The sequence below is a fragment of the Phodopus roborovskii genome, unplaced genomic scaffold (genome assembly GCF_943737965.1).
Source record: "Phodopus roborovskii unplaced genomic scaffold, PHOROB, whole genome shotgun sequence".
NCBI classification, from domain to species: Eukaryota; Metazoa; Chordata; class Mammalia; order Rodentia; family Cricetidae; genus Phodopus; species Phodopus roborovskii.
The window spans coordinates 12,177,527-12,205,502 of NW_026125295.1; the positions used below are offsets into that span (position 1 = coordinate 12,177,527).

Sequence of the window (27,976 nt, forward strand, 5' to 3'; positions counted from 1 at the left end):
TTACTCCGCGCGCCGCCACCGGTCGGCCGGGACGCGCCGCCCTCGGCTGAAGCGAGCAAACGGCAGCGGGAGGCCGCGGACCTGAGACTTACTCAGGGGTCGGGTGCTCGGGATCGTAGAAATCCCCCATCTTCGGTGGCGGCTGCGACGGCAGCTGCTTCATGAGGAGCAGCTGGAGGCGGCGACGCTAGCCCCCTCCCCGCGGCCGGCCGGTGCGGGGGAGGGGACCGGAGGGGAGGAGGCCGCTGGTCCGATCGCGGCGGCGGCAGGGGCGGCCCGCGTCGCTGGCTGGCTGGCTCGCCCGCTCACTCCCTCCCTCCCTCCGGCAACCGCCCGCCGCTCTCTGCCTCACACACTCCCGGAGCAACGCGCACCCCGCCCGCCCTGCAGCCTTGCAGGCCCAGCCCCTTAAAGAGACACGCACAGGCAGCCCACCGGCCGCCAGTCGGCGCGCCAGCCCCAAGCCCGCCGACCTTGGCAGGGGCGGGTGCAACCCGCGGGCCGGGCCGGGCCTAGCCTGCGGCTTCCCGGAACAATAAGTCCCAGGGCTGAGTGTTGCAGGCGGGTCCCGGAGCCGGAGGGGCGCCACCGCCACCCCTCCCCGGGCGATGTCCGGGAGGCAGCCCGGGGCCCTCGGGACGCCGGCCCTCTTCCCTCGAAGCCCGCCACCACCCGAAGCCCGGGAGCCCTCGGACAGCAGGGCCTCCAGGCTGGGAGGCGGCGCAGCTGCCGCTCTCGCCCCTTATTTCTTCTCCCTTGCCTCTTCATCCCGCTCTCCTGGCGAACGGAAACCGAGCTGAGCAAGGGCGGCTTCTCGGGCCGGCCTTCTCGGACACGCCCTCCTCCCGCCGCCCCCACCCCCGGGTCCCCACCACCTTCCACCTTCCTCCTCCCCGCGGCATTCCGCCCTCACCCGGAAAGTCCGAAAGGCTAATGTTTATTCTTAAGGCCTCGGAGGCAATGCCTGGGGGTGAAGGTTATTAATTACTTTCTTAAAGAAAATTTAAAAAAAGGAAAAAAAAAACGTGAAACTACGAGCTTTTGTTTCTGGAAGGAGAAGCAGGATTGCTCGAGAAAACTATTAGCTAAACTTACACGACGCTAAATGTGCAGCAATTGCTTATGAAAGTAGAGACTAATAGGTCAAATTTTTGTGGAGTTTTTTTTTGGGGGGGCGCGAATACTAGCCACTAATTTCTAAATTAGATTTACCAATAAATTGAAATGTGATCTAACAGAAATCCTTCAACTAGCTAATTTTGTCGCGTTTAGACAGGATCTTGTGTAGTTTATATAGACTTTCCTTGACCACTTGAACATACATTCTCTTGAGTGCTGGGATTCTAGCTTATACCACGTATTAAGATTCTGTCCGTGTTGCCAGGCGTTGGTAGCGAATGTCTTTAATCCCAGCATGTGAGAGGCAGAGACAGGCAGATCTCTGTGAGTTTGAGGCCAGCTGGTCCACAAATCGAGTTCCAGGACAACCAGAGCTGTTACACAGCAACATGCGCGAATGTGGATATCATAGAACAACGTGAGTCAGTTAATTCTCTGCTCCCACTGTTTGGGTCCCAGGGGGTGTAACTTACATCATAAGGCTAGGCAGCAAGTGGTTTTATTGGCAGGGCCATCTCACGGGCTCCTAAAAATGTTTGGTTTTTTGTTTTTGTTTTTTTGGTTTTTGTAGCTAGCAGTACCTATTATCTTTCTATCATTTCATATGGAGATTAATCGGGCTGTTTTTCCACTGGTAATTTTAGGCATATATGAGGTTCAGGGTCCACCAAACACTGTAGGTGTCGGTCTCCCACAGCCATTTTGTTTTTGCCTTTGTTTCCACTTGTGGCACTGGAACTTGCTGTGTACCCTGTGCTGCCTTAAACTCAGAATCCTTCTAGCCCAGCCTCCGCGATGCTGGGATTGCAGGTGCTAGATAGCACAACACGCTGAAGGTGAAAGTTTAAATGTGAACAGATTCTCTCTCTGATCTGAGGCTAAAATGGGGTTTTTGTGAAACCATGAACTTCCTCTTTTTTTTTTTTCCTTGTAGTTTGTTTTCGAGAGTTTTTTGTGCATCCCAGGTGGCCTTGACCTCTGTATATAGCCAATGATGACTTGGATGTCTCATCCGCATGCACCCCACCACTCAGTGCTGAGTTTACAGGCATGCATGGCATAGCCGGTTTGTATGTCCGGGATTACACCTCAATGCTTCCAGCCGAGAAACAGCCCCAGTCCATAAATCCCTAAACAGATGTCAACACATTTTAGGTTATTATAGTTCAATGGATAAGTTCTATATAGCACTATGTAAACCAATACCAGCCAATTCCTAGCCAAACAACAATGGGCATGGCTGTTTCTCTGACTTCTACTGCCTTGCCTATAAAATAGAAGCATATCTACCACACAGATAATATTGTGAAAATGTTTGTACACTGCCTCTCATTAAACAATAACATATCTAAGGCTTTTTTTTTTTTTTCTTCATCAAGACAGGGTTTCTTTGTATAGTCCAGGCTAGACCAGCTTGCCCTTATTTTAAAAAAAAAAAAAAAAACCCACATCTGTTGGGGCTGCAGAGATGGCTCAACAATTAAGAGCACTGGCTGCTCTTCCAGAGACCTGGGTTCAACTCCCAGCACCCACATGGCAGCATACAACTGAAATTCCTATTCCAGGGAATCTAATGCCCCTCATACAGACATGCAAACAAAACACTAATGCATATGAAATAAAAATAAATCATAAATAGAAAAAAAAGACAGGCTCTCATTGTACAGTGGCTGGCCTAGAACTCGATTTGCAAACCAAGCAGACACCTGTTTCTGCTTCCTGAGTGCTAGGATTAAATAAAGGTATGATCTACCATACCATGCTATCCCATGCTTTTATACAAAAAGCCCTCTAAAATATTTAAAGGGAAAAAAATACCCAAAATCCCCAACATGAAACCTATTCCCACTCCTAGAATGCTGAATACCATGAAAACCTTGAGAATTGCTTCTCCTAGTAGTGTCTCCCATGAGCCCAGACCACATACATCCCAGAACTCAGGGTGGCTACTAGTGACCCCTTAAAGTCAACTTTGGTGCCCCATTAAAAAAAAAAAAAAAAAAAAAAAAAAGAAGAAGGAAAGCCAAAGCATGGTCACTCCCCACAGGTATGTTCTAGGGCTTGGTAAAGAGATGGGAAATTTTATTTAGGACATGAAAACACCAACTGATCCCCTGAGCACATTCTCCAAAACTATTTGCAATTTTTTCCCTCCCAGTGCTACAAATTAAACCCACTGTCTTCTATATGTTGGGTACCCTAGTTAGCTTTGTCAACTTGACTTAGCCTAGAATTACCCAAAGGAAAGCCTAGGTTGAAGAATTGCCTAGATCAGATTGATCTTTGGAGAGTTACTAACTAGTGGTAGATGGGCTAGCCCACTGTGGGCAAAGCACACCTAGGTAGCTGGTCCAGGGCTATATAAGAAAGCTAGCATAATTTGTACTGATTCCCCTAAATGATGGATTGTGCCCTGGAAGTGTAAGCCATTTCCTCCTCTAAACTGCTTTTGGTCCAAGTGTTTTATCACAGCAACAGAATGAAACTAGAACAGTAAGCAAGCAGCCCCTATCACCAAACTATATCCACATCCAATATAAAGGCTTTGAGCTAATATCTTGACTAATATACAAATGAATACATACTGAATGACACAACACATAAGCAATTAGATGTGTTCTAAGATAACACTGGGTGGTACCTTGTTTTCCCCCAAATGGCATTTTTTTTTTTCCCTATGCACTCAGGCCAGAGTTATGATTCAAACGGGAACCTAAGGCTTTGGAGAAAAAGGACATTCCCCAGTTGAGTCCATTGTTGAACTGGAACTAAGTGGGAGGCTACTTTTTAACCACTTTCTCCTTTCTACCTCTCTACCTCAAGTAAGGATTGTCTCTCATGAACAGGAAGCCGACTGTTGAGGCTATGTTGGGTGGCTAGCAGACTCTCAGGATCTGCTTGTCTATGGCCCCAACGCTGAGACTAACACTCATACAGCCATGTTTATGCATACATAGGGGATTCAAACTTGGGTCTTCATGCATGCAGAGCAAGCACTCTTACTCACTTAGCCATGTCCTCTGTGCCAGCTCTTATCTTCCTCATATAAAGTTACCTGAGGGCCTGAAATTACCTCTGAAGTGTGGTCTGGACTATTTTCTCTCCCTGCTTCCCTTGACAGGGCTTCCATGTAATTCCTTTGTAGGCCTCTGTCATCCTGGGCATTCAAGGGAATCAGATAGAGGATTGCTGTCATTCCATATTCACGGTCAAAGCCTTGGCCCACAACATCAGGAAGAAAGATTGCATTTCTCAGCCCCAAGGTGCAATGGTCAGCTGGGAAAGCCCCCAGATGGCCTGTGTTTGTCCTGAGCAAAGCAACGGGCTCTTTCCCTATGGTACCATCACCAAGGACACAAGCCCCAGAGCCTGAGGACCTGACTCAGGAGTAATGTTTCCTCTTCCCTGCTCAACCCTGCTGGTGTGATCCCTGTTCCTGTCCAGGTGGCCTAGTCACCTTCACTTGTGTTTATCTGTAGGCACTGGGAAAGAGAAGGAAGGAGGCAAGGCAGAGAAGCTGCCACACTATTTTGTGTGTGTACTTGGCTGGAAAGGGGTAGTGCCTAAGGTCAGGCACTCTTGGGCACAGGGACCCAGTTCTGCCCCTCCCTTTTGTAGGTCACTAAATATACCTGATCCTCTTCTGGTTGCCAAGGAAAAAGGATGGGTTGAGAGAACTTAGACTCCTTGGGAGTTGTAAGAAGTAGTCTCAGACCAAGCTCATCTCAGGATGCCCACTGAAGAGAGACAGAGGCTGACAGGAGGAACCTGGATTACTGTTTTGATTTCCTACTCAAGGCTCCAGTAGCTTTCAGTTTTTATTTTTTGCTGGAGGTAGGGTTTCATATAGTCCAGACTGACCCTGAACTAGATAAGTAGCTGAAGGTGACTCTAGACTCCTGACCCTTCTGTCACCACCACCCAAGTGCTGGGATTACAGGTCTGTCCTGCCTAACTACAGTGTTTGCTATTCTTTTCGGTGGTGTTGGAGATGGAAGAGTTTCATGGATGCTAGGCAAGTATTATACTACTGAGCTATACTCCCAATCCTCCTCCCACTCTCTCTCTCTCTCTGTGTGTGTGTGTGTGTGTGTGTGTGTGTGTGTGTGTGTGTGTGTGTGTGTGTGTCTGTGTTGCTAGGAACCAAATCCCAGGTGTCATGCTTGTTAGGCAAACACTTGGACTAGGTTTTAGTCACAGCCAGATGTCCTTTCAAACAGGAATTAAAACAGTCTTTGGGATAGTACTTAAAGTCCAAACTAGAAAGGAATTTTATCTTGATTTTACATATGGTAGCAAATTAAAATCAAAAGTATTTCTGTGGAGACAAGCAAGGGTATCCTCTGGAGGATGTTTATCCTAGCAGGCAGGCAATTGTGTGTTCTCTGGGTTTGGTCCCAGGTTGAGGACTGGAGCTCTGAGCGTAGTTTAGCAGCTTCCTTAGAACAGACTAGAGTTGCTGGTCTTCAAGCTATTGATGAGACTATTTTCTGTGTGACTGCTGGAGACCTGTCATGGTTTTCATATAACTGTGCTGGAAGAAAAGGAGATGTGATCTTAGCAAGGACTCACATTGTCACTCATTCACTTCATCATGCAAACATCACACTCTATTCACTTCATCATGCAAACATCACACTCTATTCACTTCATCAAGCAAACATCACACTCTAGAGATGTAAACTCTCTGGATAACACAAATTCTACGAGAAGTAACATTCCACTCAAACACTTTCAATTCAAGGAAAGTGTGTCAAACTGGTTTGAAATAGCTTGGCAGTTATGTTTAAAAGGAGACATGTACTGGGCATAGTGGTGCATGCCTTTAATTGTAGCACTCGAGAGGTAGGTAGGTGGATCTCTGTAAGCTCTGGTCTACATAGTGAGTTCCAGGTCAGCAGAGCTACACTGTAAGACCCTGTCTTGAAAAAGAAAAAACAAAAAAGAGAGAGAGGCCCACTGGTCATTGAGTCACTGAGAGTTAATTGGAAAGTGAGGGCTCTGGCCTGATAAATGGATTTTCCACCAATAGATTCATAACTTGATAACATTACCGAAAGGTGGTGGGACACAGAGGATGTAGGTCAATGGGGATGTGTCCTGGAAGGTGTATCATGTCCCTGGCCCTGCCCTGTTTTTTTCTGCTTGATCACCTTGAGACAAGCAGCTAACTCTCCACATGCCATCCTGTTCCCATTTACTTTAAGCCCATAACAATGGAACCCAGCATGATCTGAAACTGCTGCAGCAAAATAAACCTTTCTTCTTTGTTTCTGTTTGTCTCTAGATAGGGACTCTTTGAACCCAGGCTTGCCTTGAACCTCCCGGGCAAATAAGGATGATTTTGAACTCCTGATCCTCTGCCTCCAGCACCCAAGAGGCGTGTGTCACCAGCTTCCTTCCTTCCAGGCTCTTTCTCTCAGGTATTTGTCACAGCAACAGGAAACTAACATAGGAGAGGAGGGGTTTCTACCTCTAGAGGTGGGCCTATTCCTGTTGCAGGTCCTCCCTCTGGGGCTGTAGTGCTCACAGATTCTACTCTTCCTTTTAAATTTAAAGTCTGCCCTCTTCATACACTGCTGGGCTCCTTGAGAACAGGTAGAAAAGGCTGTCATTAAAGCAGTGGGCAGGAAAGGAGCAATTGTTAAGGCTCCTTGGACTATGTTCCTGAGGTAAGAGGCTGAACCTGCAGCGCCAACACTAAGCTGGTATTCTTGTTTTCTTTCTTGACATAGGGTCTCAGTATAGCCCAACACGGCCTTGAACTCAAGCTGCTCCCACCTCAGCCCTCCCCTCCCCAAATTGCTGAGATTACAGGATTTGACATAATACCTGGCTCAAGATGGAATTTTTCTTCTCTGTGGTTCTTAGTATTGAACCCAGGGCCTGATGCAGGCTAGGCAGATGCTCATTTTCTGAGCTACATCTCTAGCATTCGAGCTAGAATTTCTAGCAGTTTGTTTGTTTGTTTCCCAGACAGGGTTTCTCTGAGTAGCTTTTGGCGCCTGTTCTTGAACTTCCTTTGTAGACCAGGTTAGCCTTGAACTCAGAGATCTGCCTGCATCTGCCTCCCTTCAAGCTGGAATTCTTGAAGGGAATACATGATCCTGGGTTGATAACATGCATGGTAACTACAAAAAAGCAAATGCAGACAGTGTAGTAGTGAAAGCCTAAAACCCCAAAACTTAGGAGACAGGAGCAGGAGTTCAAGGCAACCTTCTGCTGCACAGGAAGTTCAAGGCAGGCCTGAACTACATAGAACCTTGTTTCAAAGGGGAAAAAAAAAAAACAAAAACAAAAACAGTCTATGATAGCTCATGCATTTAATCCCAGCACTCAAGAGGCAGAATCCAGCCCGATCAGCAGCATGAGTTCTTGAACAGGCTCCAAAGCTACACAGAGAAACCCTGTCTTGAAAAACAAAACAAAACAAACAAAAAGTCAAAACTCCCTACCCATCCACCCTCACAAACCAAAAAACAAGTATATTCCCTTCTAGGGAGAAAGTAATTATAATTTATGTGTTTTGAAGTCCTTAAGTCCAATCAAATATGAGCTTGTAACTTAAAATACATATTTTGGACTAGAGAGATAGCTCAAGGGTTAAGAGCACTGGCTGCTCTTCCAAAGGACCCAAGTTCAATTAATATCACCCATATGGTGACTCATAACCATCTCCAGTTCTGGGGAATCCTACACCTTCTTCTAGCCTCTGCAGGTACCAAACATCCAAATGGTACACAGACAGACATGCCAGCCAAACACTTATCCACAAAATAAAGTTTTTTTAAAAATGCAAGTAGGCAAACACACATATACACACTATAGATCATTCTCACAATGAAAGAGACTAAAAAAGAAAGAAAGAAAGGAAACACGTTCTAAGTGAGTATGGTGGCACATACCTGTAATCTCATCTCTTGGAAGTAGATGCAAGAGGATCAGGAGTTCAAGGTTATCCTTGGCTACCTGGCAAGTTTGAGACTAGCCTGGGGAACAGGACTCCCTGTCTCAAACAAACCGCACAACAACGCCTACCTGAGTGCAGAGGGCTGTGCAGTACCCAAGGCCTTGGTGGGATGGAGAGCCTGGACAATCAGAGGCCCCACCTGGGCTCACCATGTCTAGTTCCACCTCGGCTACATGTGGTTCTCTGTCCCCTGCCATTTGTGCAGGGTGGCCCCCTTGGATAGGCCCTTCCCCACAGGCAGTGGTCTGAGGATTTCTTTCCTAGACTGTCATGGGCTGTGAGCCACCATACATGGCTGAGTTAGCACTTATCAGCCATGTCCAGACCTGGACATGATCAATGTCATCCTCCTCCCCCGACTTCCAAAGTCCAGCCTTGTTCCAGTCTAGAGCCAGTAGAAGGTACCTACAGACTAAGGGTGACATTCAATCTCCCTAGGCAGGGACCATCACTCCCACCCACCCTGTGCCTATTCAACAGGGTTGGTGATTCTGGGTGCCCTAGTAATGAAGTCTTTGGGGCCCCCACCCTCACAGACATGAACATCCCAAGTTACCTTCTGTTCCGTCTTGACTTTGGCATTGTAGAAGGAGATGGAGTCAGGACCCTCAGGTAGTACAGTCTGCTGCAGCTGGCTGAACCTGTCCTGGTCATCTTCTCCCTGGGAGAGGCCCGACCCAGCACAATGTCTCAGCCTGACACTGTGAGGATAAACCCTGGCAGGGATGTCCTGAGCATCAGGAGAGCCTTGCTGGGTTTGCAAATCCACCCAGAGCAGTTGTAGCACCCGTGCCTGTCAGGGTCCTCACAGATCCCTTGTAAAGGCCACCTAGGCACTACAGAAAGTTGGCAGTAATAAAAGGTATTCCTTTGTCTACCTCTCTCTCTGTAGTGGTTTGAGGTAAAATGGCCCTCATAGGGAGTGGCACTATTAGGAGTTGTGGTCTTATTAGAATAGATGTGGCCTTGCTGGAGGAAGTGTGTCACTGTGGGGGGCAGGCTTGGAGGCCTCCAATGCTCAGACTGTACACAGTGAGACAATTCACTTCCTGTTGTCTGCAGATCAATATGTAGAACTTTCAGCTCATTCTCCAGCACTATGTCTGCCTGCACGCCACCATGTCCCACCATGATGATAATGGACTAAACCTCTGAAACTATAAGCAAGCCCCAATTTAATGTTTTTCTTTATAGGAGTTGCTGCGGTCATCGTCTCTTCACAGCAATAAAAACCCTAATTAAGACACACTCTTTCTCTCTGTGTCTCTCTTTAAAGTTTTATTTACTTATGCATATAGGTGCTTTTCTCTGCATGTACAGCTACACACCAGAAGGAAGAATTGGAATTCATCGGACTACAATTATAGATGGTTGTGAGCCACCATGTGGGTGCTGGGAATGGAACTCAGGACTTCTGAAAGAACAGCCAGTGATATGAATCACTGAACCACCTCTCCAGCCCCTACATATCTCTCTTTAAGACTTGTACTGGGGTTTTTGGTTTGTTTTGTTTTTTATTTGTTTATTTATTTTGTTTTGTTTTGACACAAACCTAGTCATGTCTAGGAGAAAGACTCTCATTTAAGGAATTTCCTCCATCAGGCTGGCCTTTAGGCCAGTCTGTAGACATTTTCTTGATTAATGATTGAAGTAGGAGGGCCCAGCCCACTGCAGGCAGTGCCACCCCTGGAAATTTGGTCCTGGGCTGTATAAGAAGGCAGACTGAGGAGCCAGGGAGATGGCTCAGTAGTTAGGTGCACTGGTGCACTGGCTGCTCTTTCAGAGGACCCTGGTTTAACTCTCATCATTTACATAGTCCTCGGCATCCAGCACTTTCTTCTGAACTCTGAGCACCAGGTACACAGGAAATGCACATACAAACATGCAGGCAAGAAAAAGGGGTGGGAAGAAAGGCTGAGCGAGTCTTGGGGAGCAATCTATCACGCATCATTCCTTCATGATCTCTGCTTCCGTCCCTGTCTCTAGGTTCCTGCCCTGACTTCCTTTCATGAGGCAGCTTACAGTTATAACTGTAAGCTGAAATAAATCCTCTCCTCCCCACAAAGTTGCTTTGGAAACCTATTTTTTTTTTTATGTGTTTATGTCTATGCTGCTATATGACACATATGTGCTGTTGCCTGCAAAGGCCAGAAGACGGCATTGGAATTGGAGCTGGAGTTACAGATAGTTGTGAGCTGCCTGATATGGCTGACATGTGATGGGAGCTGTCATTCTGTAAATATATTTCTCATACTGGTTAATGAATAAAGCACTGTTGGCCAATAGGAAAGTAAGATAGGCGGGAGTAGGAGACAAGGATGAGAGAGGAAGTAGTAAGGAGGAGTCAAGATGGTGAGTCTGGAGAGCAGGATGCCTGCCGGCTCTCCGGTAAGATGAGACCACATGGAAATACATAGATTAACAGAAATGGGTTAATACTTAAGACAGAGCTAGCCGATAAGAAACAAGTCCCTGGCCAACAGAATTATATCAAATACAGAGTCTGTGCGTTATTTGGGGCTGGCGCGGCGTCGGGACGAGACCAGCGGCGGGTGGAAAAACCTACTCCTTACAGACATGGGTGCTGAAAACCAAAGTCAGATCCTCCAGAAGAGCAGCAAGTACTTTAATTGAGCCATCTGCTGTAATCCAGGCAAACCTGATCCCCACCCTTGGAAACCTGGCACAGAGAGTCACCCCGCTGTGCATGGCAGGAATACATATCCTGCTCTCTCCTGCTGTTATCAGTCTCTGTGTCTCTTTGCCCCCCCACCCCATCTTTCTCTTCTCTCACCCCTTTCCCACACTTCCCACTTAAGCTCTGTCTGCCTGGTGTATTTATCCCTTGCCACCATGGGACCTGGCAAGGTCCCTCTCGTGCCATACTATAACGCTGTCTCTCTAGCTCTGCTTTTCGCCTTCCTGGGCACTGGCAGCACTTAGAAAGCAATCCGTGGAAGAGTTAGAATTACCCACTTTACTGCGACTGTCCCTATGTTCAACTCTCGTCACCCTCAAACCCTTGTGCTGCTCACCAGAGACACAATCCTGCTGACAGGCACCATGCCTGGCCGGATGCTGCTGCCGAGCTTCAGTGCTGCCTGAATGTCCTCTGGGATGACAAAGGACTCGTTGTACCAGATGTCGAATTCTGCAAGAGTCAGAGGGATGGCACTGTGAGGTGTGAGAAAGCCTATGGGGAAGCAGGCAAAGGCGATTGCAGGCTCACCTCTATTTACTTCCTGCTCCCCAGCTCGCCTCATCTCACTCCCATCTCCAGCCTTCATAGCCCTGGACCACACACCTGAAGCTCCTCACTAAGCCCTGGCGCTACACTGAGCAGGTCAGTACTTCAGAACTGATCCTTGGCCTTGCCCTGAGCCTCCCCCCCCCACCTCAAGGAGCCTGTCAACCTTCCCAACGGGAATACCCATGAGCAGGCGATTGCGGCACTGATCCACCAGGCGCTGGCAGTACTGCATCTCAGCTCTGAGGTCGCGCAGTTCTTGGTACTCATTTCGGTACTGCTTCTTGAGGTCTTTGAGCTTCAGGATCAGCAGAAATTCCTCCTCATCGATGATCATCAGGCCTTTGTTCTCATACTCGCCTGCAGGGTGATGGGAGAGGTCAGGGAATGAGGCAGTAGGCATCAGGGTAGGGGTCAGAATGGTGTTCCAAAAAACAAGACAGTGCTGACAGATAAGGTGGCAGGGTGGCAGGGGTGTGGGTGGGTGTGGCAAGGAGTGGGCAAGTACAAGAAGGCTAGGCCAGGACAGCACACCCACAGGTAGGGGCTGATTAGCTCAGTGGGGCCTGACTGGTATTATAGAGCAAACAGGAGGGATGCTGGGCAGAGGAGACGGTAGAGAGGGGCCAGGTAGCATGCTTATTGTGATCTTGTCCCATCAGCCAAAGGTAATCACCCTTTAAAGACTTTTTTCTTTTGAGTCAAATAAATAAAACAGGGACTGGAGAGTTGACTCTGCAGTTAAGAAAACCTGATGCTCTTCCAGAGGACCGAAGTTCAATTCCCAGCACCCACACGGCAGCTCACAACTGTCTATAACTTCAGTTCCAGGAGATCCGGCACACAGACAGACATACAGGCAAAACACCAATGCACACAAAATAAAAATAATTTAAAAATAGACAGACCAGGTGGTGGCGCACACCTTTAATCCCAGAACTCTGGGAGGCAGAAGCAGGTGGATTTCTGTGAGTTTGAGGCCAGCCTGGTCTACATAGGAAGTTCCAGGGCAGGCTCCAAAGCAATACAGAGAAACCCCCTCTGGAAGAAAAACAAAATAAAACAAAACAGATATATCCTCAGGGATGGAATAGTATGAGGCTGATATAGAAAGTAGACATTACTTTTCTATGGTTCAGAAACACCTCTACTGCCTGCAACTGGCAGCAGCAGCCAAATCTTGGTGTGTGTGGATAACACGCTCACCCCAAGTGTTGGGCCATGAACACTTGCTTTCCTAAGAGACCCAAACCTCTAATGTAACCCATGCCCCTTGTCCTGACCTCTCTATCCAGGCAGGGCTTATGGATGCTGAAGGTCACCTAGTAGGGGAGCCTGATGGACAAAGCTTTGGACTTGGGGTTGCCCCTTTTTCTGTCAAACCTGGGAAGAAACCCAGGTCCAAGAAGACACTGAAAGAACATTTCAGGTGAGAGATCTTCTGCTTTGTCTAGCCTAGCACCCAGGCTCCTTGGTGGAGGGAGGGCACAACATGGTACCCCCATCCCATGGCATCTCAGCTGCCGGTGCTCACTACTGCCGATGCTGGGAAAGCTGTGAAGGTTAACATTTCTTTTAAGGGTAAATATCTTTGGCCAATGAGGCAAGATCAGAGTTATCATGGTACTTGGACCCACTCTATCTTCTCTTCTGCTCGGTTCCCCTCCTGTCTGCCCTAAATGTGTAGCAGTTTTCTGACTGTGCAGCCCAACTGCAAATGAATACGCAGTGTAGCTCAGGGTGGCATGCACCACCATACCGTTTCATGTAGGGCTGTGGATTAAACGCACGGCTACCATGCATACTGGCAAGCACTATAACATCTGAGCTATAGCCTCAGCCCCACACTTATTTTTCTTTTAAATTACATACATGAACTGCCATCACTGGCTAGTACCACTAAGGAATTTGAGCAAAATTCCTTATTAATGAAAGTGGATGTAAACCCACATTTTAATAGTCTTCTATTGGTCAGCTACCTTCTTGTTAGAGATTATTAGAATTCTGTAGCATGCTAGCTGGCTTTCCTCCATTCAGTTGTGATACTGGCCATAGACTCTGTCACTTTGGTAAGAGTTTTGCTGGGTTAAGACAAAATAATATTGTGTGAAAAATTACTCCCTTGGCTATCCACTGCCCACAGCACCTGAAAGATTAACAGGAGCCACAGCAAACTGTGCTGTTCCAGATTTGTGTTTTGTATGTGGCCCAGGATGTATGATTAGGGTGCAAGAAGTCCCCAGATCCTAGAGGAAAGTCATATGGCTTCCACACAAAAATGTCCCTGCACCATTAATGGAGATGCAAGGCTCCCAACTCGAGGGTCCAGGATCTGGGATAGGAGTCAGGTCCCTCATCTTCACTGCAGAGTGACCTGCTGTGAGCTATGTGCCAAGGGACATCTCTGACATGACATGCACAGATCCTTTGGAAAGAGTTTGCAGTACTCCTTTGAAATGGGAGACGGACTGGACATCTGTAGTATTATCCACGGGCTCTCTGATTGCCTCCTCAGGGGAGAACTGCACTGAAAGATGTTTCTTTTAAAGCAAACAACTAATGGTTCACCTGAACAATGTTTCAATAGTGATAAAATCAAATATATATTCACATATACATGTATGTGTTGTGGAATATTTGCATATTATGTGGAGATGTATTGCTGTGATTGGTTTAATAAAGAGCTGAATGGTCAATAGCTAGGCAACATAGGCAGGATTTCTGGGCAGAGAGGAAGAGAAGAAATCTAGATGTGCAGATTATGACAGGAGATGTGGAACTAATCGGCCATACAGAAATGGAAAAGAAGTAAAAAAGCTATTTGGTAGAACATAGATTAACAGAAGCAGATTAATTTAAGTTATAAGAGCTAGTTGGGGGTCAAGCCTCAGCTAAAGGCCAAGCTTTCACAATGAATAAGTCTCTGTGTCATTATTTGGAAGCTGCTGGTGAGAAAGAGAAAACTCCTAACATGTATGTGTGTTTTCCTCCTTTATTTATTTAAGACTCTATAGCCCAGGAATTCACTAAGTAGCCCAGGCTGGACTCAAACATTCAATGATTCTCCTTCTTCTGGGATTATAGGTGTAAAGCACCCTCTTGGCAAATTTTAAATTATTTTTAAAATACTCTTTATTCCAGAGATAGGCACATGCCTATAATTATAACTGAGGCAGATAATTGTTCAAAGTCATCAGTCTGGGTTACCTGAGAGCATGTCTCAAAAAAAAAAAAAAAATCTTAGCTCACCATTATCTCACTCTGTGTAAAGTTTATAGGTATAGACCAATCATCCTAGTTAGGTGGAAGGCTGAGGTGGGAGGATCTCAAGTTCAAGGCCTATGATAAGACCTTGTCACAAAATGCTGTAGAGATGGCTCGGTAGTTAAGTGTGCTTTCTGTTCTTGCAAAGGACCCAACTGTATTTCCAGCACCCACACCGGATGGCCCACAACAGCCTGTAATTCCAATTCCAGGGAAAGTGACCCCTCTTGGCTCTGCAAGCACCTGCACTCATGTACACACACCTAATCCAAAATCTAAAGGGTAAATTGGATGTCACAGTGCATGCATCCTTTTAAAAGTGTAAATTTATCACCAGGGTCTGTAGTTTTGTTTTTTGAGACAGGGTTTCATTGTTCAGTCCTGGCTGTCCTGGCAGGCTGGCCTCAAACTCACAGAGATCTGACTACCACTGCCTCCTAAGTGCCTGTCAGGGCCTGTATTTTTAAAGAACATGTGGACACAGAGACCAAAAAGGTGCTTTTGGGTCCTGTGAGGGCTTCTGTAGACAGAAGTTTCTGTCTTACCTGGTCTCAAAGTCCTTATCCCAAATAAACACACAGAGGCTTCTATTCATTAAAAACTGTTTGACTAATGGCTCATGCCTCTTATTGGCCTGCTCTCTCTTATTAACTCATTTCTATTAATCTACGTATCTCCATGTGGTCTTGGCTTACTGGTGGTGCCCACACTTCTTGCTCCCTCAGCAGCTACATGGTGTCTCTCCAGCAACCCACTCTCTGCCTTCCTCTTCCCTGCTTTCTTCTAGTCTGGTATCCCTGCCTATGCTTCTTGCCTGGCTACATCCTGCCTGTCCATTGGCCAAAACAGCTTTATTCATCAACCAATAAGAGAAACACATATTCCAGCATGCAGAAGGACATCCTCCATCGGCCTTCTGCTGTCGTTCCCCCTCATCCCCCCAAGGGTTCTTGGCACAAGTTTTCCAGACCCTTTGCTCTCTGGAATAGTAGGTCATAGAATAGGTGGTAGGAAGGGTCTGAGCAGACTAGATCCAGGAGTCTGGAAATGAAGTCACCTCTGAGAGTGAAATGACCTAACTGACTAGTAGGAAAAACTAAGTGACATCTGGAAGTCACTCATGAAAGATGGCATGGAACAGGATTGTTATTTATTGAGGAGAGGCCCTGTGATGTACCCTGACTGCCAGGAAAGTGAATAACGATGTGATTCCTGAACTCCCTTTGTTTTTCATTATTTTATTTTATTTATTATGTATACAGTGTTCTGCCTGCATGTATGCATGCCTGCAGGCCAGAGGAGGGCACCAGATCTTGTTACAGATGGTTGTGAGCTACTATGTGGTTTCTTGGAATTGAACTCAGGACCTCTGGAAGATCAGCCAGTGCTCTTAACCTCTGAGCCATCTCTCCAGCCCCCTTTTATTTTATTTTTTTAAACTAACTTTTAAGGAGCTGGAGAGATGGCTCAGTTGTTAAGAGCACTGACTGATCTTTCAGAGGACCTGGGTTCAATTCCCAGAACCCACAAGACAGTTCACAACTGTCTGTAACTCCAGTTCCAGGGGATCTGACACCTTTACACCAATGCATATAGAATAAATTAGTGAGTGTGTGTGTGTGTGTGTGTGTGTGTGTGTGTGTGTGTGTTTTGAGGCAGGGTTTCTCTCTGTAACCCTGGCTGTCCTGGAACTAGCTCTTGTAGACCATGTTGGTTTTGAACTCCCAAGTGCTGCCTCCCAAGTGCTGGGAATTAAAGGCATGTGCTACCACTGCTGGGCTAATAAATTATCTTTTAAAAATAACTTTTAAGTTTAAAATTACATCGTGTGTGTCTGTATCTGTGTGTATGTGTGTATCTGTGTGTGTGTGTATCTGTGTGTATGTGTGTATGTGTGTGTCTGTATCTGTGTGAGTGTATCTGTGTGTGTGTGTGTGTCTGTGTGTGTGTGTGTCTGTGTGTGTGTCTGTGTGTGTGTGTGTCTGTGTGTCTGTGTCTATGTGTGTACCACAGAGCACAGGTTGGGGTCAGAGGACATCTTGCAGGAGTCAATTCCCTCCTTTGACTATGTGAGGTCCATGGCTCTCACTTAGGTTGTCAGCATTGATGGTTACAAACCTTACCCAATGATCCATTTCTTTTTTCTTTATAACTTTATGTATATGTCTGTCTGTATGTGAATGCCACATGTCAAATCCTCAAATTAGAATCATGGACAACTGTAAGCTGCCTGGGGAACAGAGTTTGTGTCCCCTGGGAGACCAGCAAGCCATCTCCCCAGCCCCCAATGAGCCATTTCAACAGCTTTTTAAACTTTAATTTACCTTTTTAGCCGGGGTCTGACTGTATAGCTCTGGCTGGCCTGAACTCGTGGCAAACCTCCTCCTCCTTCCTCCTAAAGCTTGGATTACAACAATGCATCCCCATGCCTATCTGAATCCCCTTTTCAGAGTCAGGGTGGTCACTTATGAAAATGCAGGCTCAGACTGCCCTTGACTAGCTGTCACAAATCAGTTCTCTGCTCACTCGACTGCTCCTGGCCCACAGTACACGTGTAACCCTGTGAGGGTCACATTCAGGGCGCCCATGTTAGTACTGTCACCATGCAGGGTTTTTGCTCTCTCTCTCCCTACCTGGTAATACATACTACCTGCTCTAGGGGACAGCCTGCCAGGAGAGCACAGGTGGCAGGAGTTGAGTATAAGGAATGATTTCACTGACATCAAGTCACTTGGCCTTCTGGGACTCTCATTCTCATTTCTTGAGGTCCCCAGCAGTACCTCTACCACAACCAAACCACCATCGGCAAAGCGAGAACAGATCAGGACTAATGACTTCAAGGGGTCACCAACTACCCATTCCCCTGAGGAGATTTCACCAGGACTGTAAAAATACAAGAGCATAATGGTCCATTTTCAAAGGTGCCTTCCATCAGCTTAGGTCCAGCTGTGGATGAAAAGGTGATGCTGAACCCTACGAACACCAGCTAGTCTAGGGTAAGTAGTTACCAACTGCCAAAATTGCCCGATGACCTGCAGGCATAATGGGCTTATGTTCCCAAAAAGCTTTACAACAAAAAGAATGTAAAATGTAGACATAAATCCATGTATGTGTTTGTTGAGAAATTAAGAAACATAAGTGGCTGATAATGTGTGTAATACTGTACCCTGTGAGTACAAGGCCAGGGGATCCCAGGACATTTCAGAACTACACAGAAAGACCCTCTCTCAAAACAAACGAAAAAACAGTACCTTCCAATTACTCAGCCAGTAAGGAAAGTGGGGAGGGACCTGCAGTCAGGGCTTTTAAAAACTTTCTTTGTACAGGGCAGCGATGCTGTACAGTTTTAATCCCAGCACTCCAGAGGCAGAGGCAAGTGGAAGCCTTGTCTACAGAGTTCCAGCACAGCCAGGGCCACACAGAGAAAACCTGTCTCTAAAAACAAAAACAAACAAAAACCCAACTGTCTTTGCACCCCTGTAGTATACCCTGCCATTTTAATTGCAAGGTCATAAAGTGAATTTCCTTGGTTTCTCTACTAAGCCTCCAGTGTTCATTAGGGATCGGGGGTGGGGCTTTGTTCCTGCCAAGGGCCAGTTTCTCCAGGAACAACAGCACAAGTCGGGAGGAAGGCTCGGCAGTTAATTCTGAAATAATGTTGTAAGTGGCAACATTGGCAAAGGCTAGCTGGCAGGAAAGGCTGCCTAGAGCCTAGCAAATGACACAGGTCTGTACCCTAGAGCCCTTATTGGCCCCCTCCCGTCTAGGTCCTTTAGTGCCCAAGGCTGTCATACTTAAAGCATGGTGACTCATGTCACCCTGGCCATCTCCCCTTCACGTCTACCTTGCTTCTCCCGTAGTGACTTCTGGAAATTCAGTGCCTCCTTGGTCACATCAATCTCCTGCTTGATGGCATTGATGCGCTGGGTGGTCTCGCTGGCCCTTTTCCTCCGTTCATTCAAGATGGATTTGTTTTCTTTGAAGATGCGGTTGATCTCACTACCTCGTTCATTCTTAAACTCTTCAAAGGCCACAGGCTTAGAGGGTGGGGTGCTGGGTCTGGAACAGAGGGAGAGGTCAAAGAGGAAACGGAAGTGCTGCAGCTGCCTAGGAGGCACACGGAGCTTCATCTTTCTTCCCTGGGACTTCCGAGGGCCAATGGTAGAGGCCCTAGGCACTGTTTGTGTCAGATGGAAGTCAGTCTGTAGGAATCAATTCCTCATCTGTGTTGTAAGGACCCATGCCCACTGCAGAAACTGAGGAAAGGAAAGAAATTGAAAACAAAACCACTGTCACCTATCCGGATCCAAAATTTGTTCAGTCTCTTTCGATTTCTTTGATACATTCTTTAACTGGTTGGAGCCACAGAGAATATATGGCCTTTTCTTTTTCTCACAGAGGTATTATCTTATGGTAGTAAACTTTCTCTGGGTACTTGTTCTGTAAGTATGAGTACCTGAGTTCATATCCCCATGTGATATAGCAATTCTCTCCAGGAGGAAACAAGCAAGCTGTCTTTGTCACTGTTCTGTTGCTGTGAAGACCCACCATGACCACAGCAACTCTTACAAAGAAAACTGGGGGCTTGATAATAGGTTCAGAGGTTTAGTCATTATCATCATGGCGGAAAGCATGGCAGCACCGCATAGCAGCCATGGTGCTAGGAAAATAGTTGGGAGCTACATCCTGATCTGCAGGCTGAGTGAGAACCTGGACCTAGCATGGGCTTTTGAAACCTCAAAGCTTGGGACTGGAGAGATGGCTCAGCAGTTAACAGCACTGACTGCTTTTTTTTCAAGGACTTAGGTTCAATCCCAGTACCCACATGGCAATTCATGGCAATTCACAACTGTCTGTAACTCCAGTTCCAGGGGATTCTAGTTGCTGCATCCTCACAAAGACATACATGCAGGCAATACAGCAATGCATACAAAATAAAAATAAATAAAATTTTAAAACACAGGTCTCTGTGAGTTCAAGGCCATCCTGGTCTACAAAGTGAGTTTCAGGACATCCAGGGCTACATGGAGAAACCCTGTCTCAAAAAAACAGGAAAATAAAAACAAAGAAACTTCAAAGCCCACCTCTAGTGAAAAACACCTCCTAATAGTTCTAATTTTCTCAAAGAGTTTCACTCCCTGGTGACTAAGCATTCAAACATATAAGCCTATGGGAGGCATTCTTCATCAAACCAGCACAAAAGCTCATGAGACTCAGAAAGTACACAACTCATAACTCTCAGAAAGTTCCTGAAACCAACAAGATTTACCAGGTCCTCTTTCCCAAGGTTATAGAAGCAGTATATGCTGGGGTGGGGGTGGAGGCAGGTGTGAGTGTGCAGGGGGGGTCCTCTGACTTGTCACACATAGTTCCAGGGATACAGTTTTTATGAGTCATCACCAAGACTGGGGTAGGCTTTTTGGTGATGTAGGTGCCTTTAAGTCACACATGCTCCTATAAGAAACCCCAACAGAGTCATTGATTTGCTAACTTGAAATTAGGAGGCATTGTCAGTTTGCCTTGTCACTGGTTCCCATCTAGATTAAGGAGACTTTGGTTCATGTCTCCTCAGAAAAGTCTCATACAAGAAGCCAAGCATATTTCCAGCACTAGGAGACAAAAACAGACAAATCTGAAAGGGTGCCTATCAGCCAGATTAGCTGAAACAGCAAGCTTCCAGGTTAGTGTGAGACTGTTTCAAGTTTTATGACAGAGAGGAAGAGGGAAAGACACTAGATGTGCTGCTCAGCCTTTAGCGTGACACACACAGGGCTGTGCACCCATACACTCACAAGCATGCACCATACATACACACACCCCATGCACAAAATTCTCTGGGAACCACAGTTAATGTGATACAACTGTGAACTGATGTTGGCAACTTATTTGAAATGCATTTTTAAAAAGACTACACTAGATGGAGCAAATGTAAATGCCTGCCAACAGACACTAGAAGGCTGTCCATGTATGGGCATTCACTATACTTTCTAACTTCTCTGAATGTTCTGAAATGCACAGAGGCTCAGGAGAAGTTCTTCATGCATGTGCTTGTACAGACCAGGGGCAGGGATAAAAATTCATTCAATGCTCGTTATCTAATATCATTGAAAGTGTTTACTTTAAAAAAAAAAAAAACTTTTCCCACTAATGATGTGAAAAACGTCTTGTTTTGTTTTTTCCATGTCTCCAGTTCTATTTCCTTAGCCTGGATTCCTAAAATTCTGACCCACACCCCCACTGTCCAGCAGTGTATGTGAATGTGGGGAAGAGGTCAGAAAAGCTATGTCAGTTCACACCTTCCACCTTGTTTGAAGCATTTTCTCTTTGGGTTGTTTGCTTGCTTGCTTGCTTTTCTACAGCAAATGCCAGGCTAGGTGTCCTGAGACCTCTCAGGGATTCTGCCCATCTCACTGTAGGGATAGCAGAATAGCAGGCGAGGCTGCTAGACATCTGCCTTCACATGGGGTCTGGGGACTCAACTTCAGGTTATCACAGTGGCACAGCAGGCACCTTTACCCACCAACCACCTCCACAGCTCCAGTTGTTCATGTTTAAAGCCAAGGCCTTAGGGATCCCAGACTGGTCTCCAACTCTCTTTGATACCAAGGGTCACCTTAAATTCCTAATCTTTCTGCCTCTACCTCCCAAGTGCTAGGATTACAAGTATATGCTCCCATGCCGGGCATCTAGAATGCATTACTCATGCAAAAGATACATCACTTTAGCAATAGTTGATGTGTGGAAGTTCTGAAATGATTTATTTGTGTTTGTGCATACACATGTGCACCATAGCACATGTATGGAGCTCAGAAGATAACTTGTGGGAATTGGTTCTTTCTTCCCACCATGTGTCCTGGGTATTGAACACGGGTCATCAGAATTGGGGGCAAGTACCTTTACTGGCTGAGCTATTTTCTTCTTCATGTGTCCTGGAAGACTAAGGTTGGATCATTTTGCATGCATATATGGTATCACATTTTTTCCTTTTGGACTTTCTCTGTCTCCCCCCAATTATTTCCCTTCTGTTGCAGGCACCCTTTTCCTAACATGTAAGATTCACACTCTGGTGTGATTTGATCTGGTGGAGATCTACCCGCCTTTAGATGGTTACCTGGTTGGGCGCACTTCTTCCTTTGGAGAGTCCGAGGGAACGGGCTCAATGCTGGAAGTCTCCCTGTCTCGTGAAAGCATATCTTTGATATCCCCATCTTTGGAAGATGGGACCAGCTGAGTCTTGGAGATAGAAACCACTTCAAAGTCCTTGCCACTCACAGGGCTGCTGGCACCTTCCTTTCTTGCTGAGATGCTGAAAAAATTTCAGGGAAACACTAAGGCCTAGGCATGGACAGTGAGAACTAAGACCCTAACATGAGACCTTGATCAAGCCCACTAAACCAAGCAACCTAGCACATTCAGCTTGCTTGCTTATTTTATTCATGTATTATTTGTTTGTTTATTTGGTTGAGACAGGGTCTTAATATGGCTGGCCTACTGCTCACAGGGATCTGCCTACCTCTGCTTCCTAAGTGCTAGAATAAAAGGAGTACACTACTATTCCTGGAAACTGGCAGCTTCTATCTTTTTTTAAAAAATATGTGCATGTATGTGGGCACTTGTATGAGAGCAGTGTTTTAGGAGGTCAGAGATGGAGTTACTGGCAGTATTGGGTACTGAGCTCAGGTCCTCCCCATGAGCAATATGTACTTCTCTCTCTCTCTCTCTCTCTCTTTCTCTCTCCCCCTCCCTCCCTCCGTCTTTCTTTCTTTCTTTCTTTCTTCTTTTTCTTCTTCTTTTAGAATAAAAGAGAATCTCATGTCTCTCAGGCTGGCTTAGAACTCACTAGGTAGCTGAGGAGATTTTGTCCTTGTTATCTTCCTGATGGGAATAGACGAGTATGATACTATGCCTAGTTTATGTGCTGCTGGATATCAAAGCCAGGGCTTTGTGCCTGCAAGGCAGGGACTCTACCCAGGGAGATGCATCCCCATACCGCGTTCAATCCCTTCCTTCCATATTTTCTTCTTTTGTCTGTCCCTCCTTCTTCCTGTCTCCCTCTTGCTTTCCTTCCTTTTTATGGAAGAGATGGTTGCACCATGTACCCCAAGATAGCCTCAAACTCAATCTTTTTTTAAACTTTATTTATTTAGTTAGTTAGTTAGTTAGTTAGTTAGTTAGTTAGTTAGTTAGTTGAGACAGGGTTTCTCTCTACTATTTTGGAGCCTGTCCTGGAACTTGCTCTGTAGACCAGGCTGGCCTCAAACTCACAGAGACCTGCCTGCCTCTGCTTCCCGAGCACTGGGATTAAAGGCGTGCGCCACCAATGCCCGGCTTTCTTAACTCTATTATTACTGTGTGTAAGAGTCCATGATGTTGATGTCAGAGGATAACTTTGAGGAATTTGTTCTCATCGACGTCTATGTAGTTCCACAGATGGAACTTGGGCCCTTAAGCTTGTGTAGCAAGCACCTTTATCTGTGAAGTCACCTCACCGGCCCTGAATTCACAATCTTAGGGCCCCTCCATCCTAGGTTCTGAGATTACAGGCATGGATAACATACTCAGCCCCTTCTTCCAACAGGTTTTTCTGAGAGGACCAGCCTCCGTGTTACACTATTACAGAGGGTCCTGGGACGCAGCAGTAAGAAGGTAACCAGTGTCAGTTGCATATAGCACTTCCTGATGACAATCCAGTTGGCTCATGTGCAAGGACTGTATTCTCCATCTTATCCTCCCAACATGGCCATTAGCTCTGATGCTAACACTATTACTATCATTATTCCCATGGCAGGGATACAGAAACAGCCACAGATCATGCCTCACACAAGGAAGTCCCTTAGGGGTAAAAAGCACAGAGAAGGGGATGAACCTAGGTCTCAACTCTGGAACCTGTGCTCTGCTACTGCTCCCCAGCATGGCCTGGGCATCGGAGTGGGGAAAAGGCTGTGTCCAACTCAGACTTGGAAATGAGTCTTAGCCAAGTAGGATGGGACACATCTGTAATGTAAGCTTTTGGGAACACGGGGCAGGAGCGTCATCATGAGTCTGAGACCAACCATCCTGGGCTGCGCTGCGAGACCCTTTTTTCACCCCCCACACCCCAAAGCGCAACAATAAACTGGGTCTCACCTAAAATGTGAGTTGAGGATTTGGATGGCTGGGGGTCTCAGGGGAGGTATCTGTGGGTAGCATAGAAGTACCAGCAGGCAGTGTCCTTCCCGCACTCCACTCCCCAACGGTCACATCCATTGGGGAGTAACTCAGTGAAAGGAAACATTCCACTGGGGATGCTACTCAGAGTATGACCCTGACCTGAACCCCACAGCTTTCCCAGCATCGGCAGTAGCGAGCACCGGCAGCTGAGATGCCATGGGATGGGGTACCATGTTGTGCCCTCCCTCCACCAAGGAGCCTGGGTGCTAGGCTAGACAAAGCAGAAGATCTCTCACCTGAACTGTTCTTTCAGTGTCTTCTTGGACCTGGGTTTCTTCCCAGGTTTGACAGAAAAAGGGGCAACCCCAAGTCCAAAGCTTTGTCCATCAGGCTCCCCTACTAGGTGACCTTCAGCATCCATAAGCCCTGCCTGGATAGAGAGGTCAGGACAAGGGGCATGGGTTACATTAGAGGTTTGGGTCTCTTAGGAATGCAAGTGTTCATGGCCCAACACTTGGGGTGAGCGTGTTATCCACACACACCAAGATTTGGCTGCTGCTGCCAGTTGCAGGCAGTAGAGGTGTTTCTGAACCCTAGAAAAGTAATGTCTACTCCCCCATCTTTTTTTGAGACAGGGTTTCTCTGTGTTGCAGCTCTGTCTCGAAACTTGCTCTGTAGACCAGGCTATAGACCAGATCTGTAGATCAGATCTCAAACTCACAGAAATCTGCCTGTCTCTGCCTCCTGAGTAAAGGTGTGTGCCACCACCACCCAATACTCTCTAAGCATCTTAAGACCTAATTCCATTCTGGTTCCAAACATTGATCATATATATTATATATTAGCTATATGTCTAATTTATGGATGTCATTCTCAATGCAAAAGTGATATACGATTTCTTTCTCTGTATGCATGTATGTGGGTGTGGAGACCAGAGGTCAAGCTTGAGTCCTATTCCTCAGGAAGAGTTTGTTGCTGGGTCTCTCAGTGGTCTGGAACTCACAAACTATGCTAGGCAAGCAGGCCAGTGAGCCCTAGGAATCTGTCTGTCTACACCTTCCCAGAGCCAGCACTTCGAGGATGCAGCACCATGTGGGAATTGAACTGAAAGCCTCATGATTGTGCAACAACCACTTACTGACTGGGCTGTCTCTTCAGCCCCTAAAGTGGTTTTACCCTTGCACAGGGCACTACGTGTTCATCCTGGTGCTATCTTGGTCTGGGAACTATTAGTTTTGGTTTAATGCCTAACACTTGCAGTTTCTGCAAAAGTCTGACCAAACATGGGAAGTCTGGGGTGAGTGCTGTTAGCAAGCAGCAACTGTGCTTACCTTCTGGACAGCAGAAATGGCTGCAAAGTCATTCTTGTCTATGAGAGTGTACTTCCTGCGCAAGGCAGACTCCACTTCCTGTTCCTGTTGGCTTGGGAGAGAGAGTGAGATACCATTTGTAATGGGACCATGCTGAATCCACTGGGCTAAGACCCAAACATTAGATTAAAAGTTGGTTAGATAAAGCTCTGGTGATGGAGGCCACAGCTTCATCATAAGCCAAAAGACAAGGGACTAAAGGGCCCATCCTTTTACAGTGTACGCATCTCACCATCGTCCAGTCCCCAAACCTATACAGCTTTAAAGTATATCAGCTCTAAGATGATAACACCTGTAATGTTTAATAATGGCTGTAACCCTGCATGAGGACTGTGCTGTCACCTAGGTTCATTCGAACATAACCCTGAAAACAAACGGCCAGTCTGAGGCCAACCAGTACGAGCTTCTTTGGCAATGGGTGGACCTGCACCCAAATAAACAAAGTGCTCCTTGAGGTAGCAGATATGGAAGATCCACGAGGCCCAGCTACACACAGTCACAGCGCTGGCACTCCAGAGAGTTCCTGTCCAATTAACGAACTTAGAAAACATTCACCAGGGACCTGGGCAGCACACCATAGTAAACACTCACACAATCAGATCTGGTTCCTCATGTAGCACAACAGAATGCTCTTCACACACACACGCACGCACGCACGCACGAGAGTTTTCTTGAAGGCAAATGCCCAGGTCATAGAAAATGAAGGTGCAAGTGTGAAAAAAATGAGGAATGGCTGGGAGACTTACCTCAGAACCACCCTGAACTGGTTGAATACCTCCTGGATCTGTCTTAGATTGATTATCTGGTAGGAGAACAAAGCCAAGTTTAGACAATGGAGCCTAGAACCAGACTGTGTCTTAGTAGTAGTAGTCAGGAGCCCTGACTCTGGACCATTTTATTCTGAGAATGAGGCATGTTCAGAACCTCTCAAAGGGCGCTGGAGAGATGGCTCAGCAGTTAAGAGCAACTGCTTCCTTTGCAGAGGACATTCTTGGTTCCCAGCCCCCACATCTTTAGCTCCAGTTCCAGGGGATATGATACCCTCTTTTGGCCTCCATAGGTAAGGCATGGAAATATTTAAACCCACACTCAGATACACATATATGCACATAATAATTAAAAAATATCTTCTTTTTAAAAAAGCCTCTCACCAAAATATTAATATTAGTCCCAAGAGAAAAGACAGATAACTTGATTAATAGTTTGTTGTTTGTCTGTCTGTTTTGGAACTTACTGTATACCTGAAAATGTTCCTAAAGTTCTGATCCTCTGGACTCCACTTCCCAAGTGCAGGGATTACAGGCATGTACCACTAGGCTGTGTATGTGATGCTGGGTATGCAAACCCAGGACTTCCTACACAATAGGCAAACACTCCAACTGGGCCATATCCCTAATTCCTGATTAATAGCTTTAAATTTAAGTACTTGTTGAGCCCTTATTAAAAACAATTTTTAAAGTTTTTTTAAAAATTTTTTTTATGTGTATGAGGGCTTTGCCTGCATGCCTCATGCTCTCAAAGACCAGAAGAGGACATCAGAGCCCTTGGAACTGGAGTTATAGACTGTTATGAGAAGGATAGCAGCCCAGACAGTAAGCCTGGGGAAAGGTTTTATGGCTGCACTGTAAAAGACAAGATTTCTTCCCCTCTCTAGCCCTTCCTGTATGCCTGCTGTTTTCTCCTTTTGTACCCCAACAGTGGGCTCTGGAGGGGTGGGTCTTCTTTAACGACAACCAACCTGACCATCACCCTTTATCAGCCTCATGCCACCAGGCAGAGTCAAGCTTATCTAAAGGGGCAACTTAGTCAACCTGAGCTTGTGTCCCTCTGCTGCGCAGGTGAGGTTACTGAACTGCATGCAGCCCAGGTCACTCAGCTGTAGGAGCCTGAGATTCCATCAGTTCTCTAGGCCTGTGCCTGTGCCTGTACGCCTGAGCTAAACCACCTGTGGTCTAGGAGTGCGTTCTAGCCCACTGGATGCTGTTTATAGCTCCATAGGTTTGTAACCCTAAACATGGAAGTGAGGCCCATGGCAGGGTGAAGGCCCTTGACTACACCACTTCCCATCTCCTGTACCCATTCCATATATGGCAGTGCTCAAGGCAGGAAGTCCAAGCTAGTTGAGCGTGGTGGTCCCACAGCAGGGCTCCTTACATCAATCTCGTCCAGTGTCCCCTCCAGGTACCTCCGCACTTGGGAGTTGATTTCAGCAATCTGGATTTCATCCATGGGGTCATAATTTACGAGGGTGCGGTTGGACTTGAAAGATGAAGAGAGAGGTAAGGCCAGAGATGAAAAAGACACTGTACATGAAGCCTGTTGCTCCAAATAAGAAGTCCCAGCAAACCACAAGTTAGGGAGACGCTGGCTCTGCCTTGAGGACCATCAGAATCACAGCTGTAAACCCAGGTAGGCCACTGGAGGATTCCATCATGCTTACCTCTGACCCTCTCCTACTAACCCATCCTACAGCCCCTGGCCTTTACCCACCATGCTGTTTGCCCCTGGTCTCTGCCCCCAGCAGCTTTCCCTCCTCCCCCATATCCAGTCCCTTACCAGGCTATCATGGATGGCCAATTCCTGCTTGAGCAATGCCAGCTCCTTCTCCAAATTCTTGACCATTCTCTGCCAGGGGAACGTAAGAAGTAGGGAAGAGGGTCATCAGAAAAACTACCTGGCTTCTTCATATCAAATGTTCAATTTCTTTTCCTTTTTTTTTTTTTTTTTTTTTTTTTCAAGACAGGCATCGAACCTAGGTGCCACCACTGGTAATGGCAAAGACTTTAATTCACCAAACCCTCATGAATTTCAGACTGGCCTCAAACTTTGCTATTGTAACTGACAATGATCCTCAAC

The 27,976-nt window shown here is 46.5% G+C and overlaps 2 protein-coding genes across 8 annotated transcripts in view; both read right to left on the reverse strand.

Annotated features, from left to right (window-relative positions):
• The window catches only part of Setd2 (SET domain containing 2, histone lysine methyltransferase), a 91,090-nt gene extending 90,762 nt beyond the window's left edge, over positions 1-328 (reverse strand). The window contains exon 1 of one of the 3 annotated variants that reach the window (XM_051203316.1): positions 93-328. In XM_051203316.1, the coding sequence (XP_051059273.1) occupies positions 93-163 (71 nt within the window). In that variant the 5' untranslated portion in view covers positions 164-328. Of the gene's footprint in view, positions 1-90 lie in introns of all 3 variants that reach the window. The other 2 variants (XM_051203308.1, XM_051203324.1) reach the window with 2 other exon arrangements.
• Positions 329-5,362: 5,034 nt separating this feature from the next.
• Kif9 (kinesin family member 9) overlaps positions 5,363-27,976 on the reverse strand; it is a 49,501-nt gene continuing 26,887 nt past the window's right edge. For all 5 annotated transcript variants that reach the window (XM_051203339.1, XM_051203378.1, XM_051203348.1 and 2 more), the window contains 11 exons: positions 27,677-27,745; positions 27,275-27,379; positions 25,867-25,922; positions 25,082-25,172; positions 24,047-24,180; positions 21,712-21,906; positions 18,445-18,659; positions 11,520-11,696; positions 11,125-11,240; positions 8,646-8,750; positions 5,363-5,653 (listed from right to left, as the gene is read on the reverse strand). In XM_051203339.1, coding sequence (XP_051059296.1) covers positions 5,603-5,653; positions 8,646-8,750; positions 11,125-11,240; positions 11,520-11,696; positions 18,445-18,659; positions 21,712-21,906; positions 24,047-24,180; positions 25,082-25,172; positions 25,867-25,922; positions 27,275-27,379; positions 27,677-27,745 — 1,314 coding nt within the window. In that variant the 3' untranslated portion in view covers positions 5,363-5,602. The remainder of the gene's footprint in view (positions 5,654-8,645; positions 8,751-11,124; positions 11,241-11,519; positions 11,697-18,444; positions 18,660-21,711; positions 21,907-24,046; positions 24,181-25,081; positions 25,173-25,866; positions 25,923-27,274; positions 27,380-27,676; positions 27,746-27,976) is intronic.